Source organism: Hipposideros armiger, unplaced genomic scaffold (assembly GCF_001890085.2).
Source record: "Hipposideros armiger isolate ML-2016 unplaced genomic scaffold, ASM189008v1 scaffold_522, whole genome shotgun sequence".
Classification (NCBI taxonomy): Eukaryota; Metazoa; Chordata; class Mammalia; order Chiroptera; family Hipposideridae; genus Hipposideros; species Hipposideros armiger.
In genome coordinates this window covers 59,708-62,377 of record NW_017731872.1, presented here as the reverse complement: position 1 = coordinate 62,377, position 2,670 = coordinate 59,708, and the positions used below count along the sequence as shown (strand labels likewise).

The 2,670-nt window shown below is 36.4% G+C and overlaps 1 protein-coding gene across 1 annotated transcript in view; it reads left to right on the top strand.

Annotated features, from left to right (window-relative positions):
* Nucleotides 1-2,670, top strand: part of CEP76 (centrosomal protein 76) — a 33,032-nt gene that overhangs the window by 20,268 nt on the left and 10,094 nt on the right. Inside the window, exon 9 of the mRNA XM_019668225.1 lies at nucleotides 1,676-1,842. Coding sequence (XP_019523770.1) covers nucleotides 1,676-1,842 — 167 coding nt within the window. The remainder of the gene's footprint in view (nucleotides 1-1,675; nucleotides 1,843-2,670) is intronic.

Here is a 2,670-nt window from a genome sequence, read left to right as displayed (position 1 = left end):
TCCAGTTGCCGTTTTCAATCTAGTTGCGGGGGTGCGCAGCACACCATCCCATGTGGGAGTTGAACTGGCAACCTTGTTAAGAGCACACGCTCTAACCATCTGGCTGCCCATCGGCAGCTCAGCGGCAGCTCAGCTTGAGCACAACTCACTGGCCCATGTGGGAATCGACTGGCAGCCCTGTTGCTCAGAGCTCGTGCTCTAACCAACTGAGCTACCCGGCCGGCCCCGAGTTTTCTTGAATTGATATACAAAATCTACTTACCTATTTCCTCATTGTAGGAACTGTTTTTGTTTTTTTTTAAGTTACGCTTGCTTCCAGTTTTTTGATGTCATTGAAAATGAATTTTTGCATTGAATATCTTTGGTTGTATTGTTGGGGTATTTTGAAAATATTTAAAAAATAAAATCTCTATAGAAATTAATTGGGCCTAAAAGGTTGGATATTAGATTTTTCCAAAATCAATTTGATGATTATAAAATGCTAGTTGTTTTATTGCAGTTCATTAAAGAACAACATTGTAGAGCCACTAATGTAAAACTTTTTGGGAAAGAAATCATCCATTCTAACACCGAACTCAGTAGTTACTTTTACTTTTGCATATTACCTGTAGTCCTGTGTTTAAATACGTATCTTCATGTAATTGTAGCCTTACTGTTTAATATTTTAATATGTTTTTATGGGACATATTATCAGATATTTTCTATTTTAATTATTTTTTTAAATACTGGAAGTAATATTATCAAAGAGAATTTAGAAAATAGAGGGGAAAATTATAACCACTCTAATTAAATCCATTGTTGGCGTTTTGTTTTATTCCACCCAGGCACTTTTCCTATGTATTTATTTCCTTAAAATGATTATATATTATACTTAAAGTCATTGTTTTAGTGTCATTGTTTGAATGTTTTGAGTATTTCCCCCTTTATTTGCATTGCTTGCTTTTTGATTTTTCAGCCTATCTGTTCATGTTCATTAGCTATTCATTTTAAAAATCTTACTGCTTCCCCCCCCCACCCTCCTCACAGCCTTTGTTCTCAGTCTAGTTGTGGAGGATGCTGTTCACTGGCCCATGTTGGTGTTATGATCATTGTGCTCTACCCGGCTGAGGCAGTTGGTTGCTGCCCATTGGTCTCCTGAGTGGCTCACAGCTGCTCTTGCCGCCTGCCGGCTGCTCATGCTGTCTGCTGGCCACTCACACTGCTGTCCACTCATGCCTGCTACCGACCACGGCTCACGGTAGCTCACGGCAGCCCACCTCCAGGTCAAGCCGTTATTCACAATCTTAGCTGTAGAGGGCGCAGCTTACTGGCACAGCTTACTGGCCCATGTGGGAATTGAACCGGCAGCCCTGTTGTTCAGAGCTCGCTCTCTTACCAACTGAGCCATCCGGTCGTCCCTACTTTTCTTTTTGTTGTATGAGCTCTTTATAAAATTTTGAATCTGAATGTTCCCTCTTAAAGTGTACATGTTACGACCATTATATTTTTGACCACTGACTTCGTAAAATAAGTTAGGCTCTTCTAAATTCTTTTCTCCATGTTGTTTCATCTTAACAATTGACTAATGATTAAAATATTTAATAATACTTCTTAATTGTCATTTTGTATTTAAATATTTAAGGGGGAAACAATATGAACGAACAAATACTTAATTTTAATTCACTGTATTTTCTAGGGTGACTGTGAAGATCACGCTAACCTTCTATGCAGCCTTCTTCTTGGATATGGATTAGAAGCCTTTGTCTGTGTTGGGACTAAGGCAAAAGGAGTACCTCATGCATGGGTGATGACTTGTGGAACTGATGGAACCATCACTTTTTGGGAGAGTTTAACAGGACACAGGTTAGCAAACTAAGTTTATAAGGATATGAAAATGAAGGTGTGAATGTTTTGAATTGTATAGGTTTTGTTTATATTGATAGTGCTCAAAGATACAAACTGATAATTTTAGTTATAGCCTTTTTGATGACTATGTAAAAAATTACTTCAATTAAGATAGCTATGTAATTAAACTCTTAAGAGAATGTGTACACCTTAAATATTCTTTACCAGCATGATACTGGTAAAAAATAAATTATATTTACTCTTAATTTTATATAATTAGCATATGGTTTTTCTGATGACCATCTCTAAGCCTGAAAATAAATTCAAGTTGTAAATCATGATTTCTTTTGAAAATTTGATGTGGTCACCACCTCCTGTTGATAAATCCACTGGACATTTTTTTTCAGGCATTTTGCCTATCATCAGATTTTGAAGAGTTCATTGCTCTCTCTTTCTTGGAACATTCTCTTTCCTTAGCTTCTCTCATAGCACTGTCTTTCACTTTTCATTATTTTTCTCTGGCTGTTCTCAGTTTTCCTTTATCTTGTCTTTACTTTTTTTAATTAAAAATTTTTTTTTCAATTATAGTTGACATACAATCTATTAGTTTCAGGTGTACAACATAGTGATTAGGTATTTATATAACTAATGAAGTGCTTTATCTTGTCTTTAAATGTTGAAGATCTAAAGGCACAACCCTGTGCCCTCTTCTCATTTTTCTGTGTTCTTTTCTTTTCTTTCTTTTTTTTTTTTTTAAAGATTTTATTGGAGAATTGGGGAAGGGGAACAGACAAGTTGCTGTCCTCTTGTTCTTCAGTCTAGTTGTGGAGGATTTCGCTTCACTGG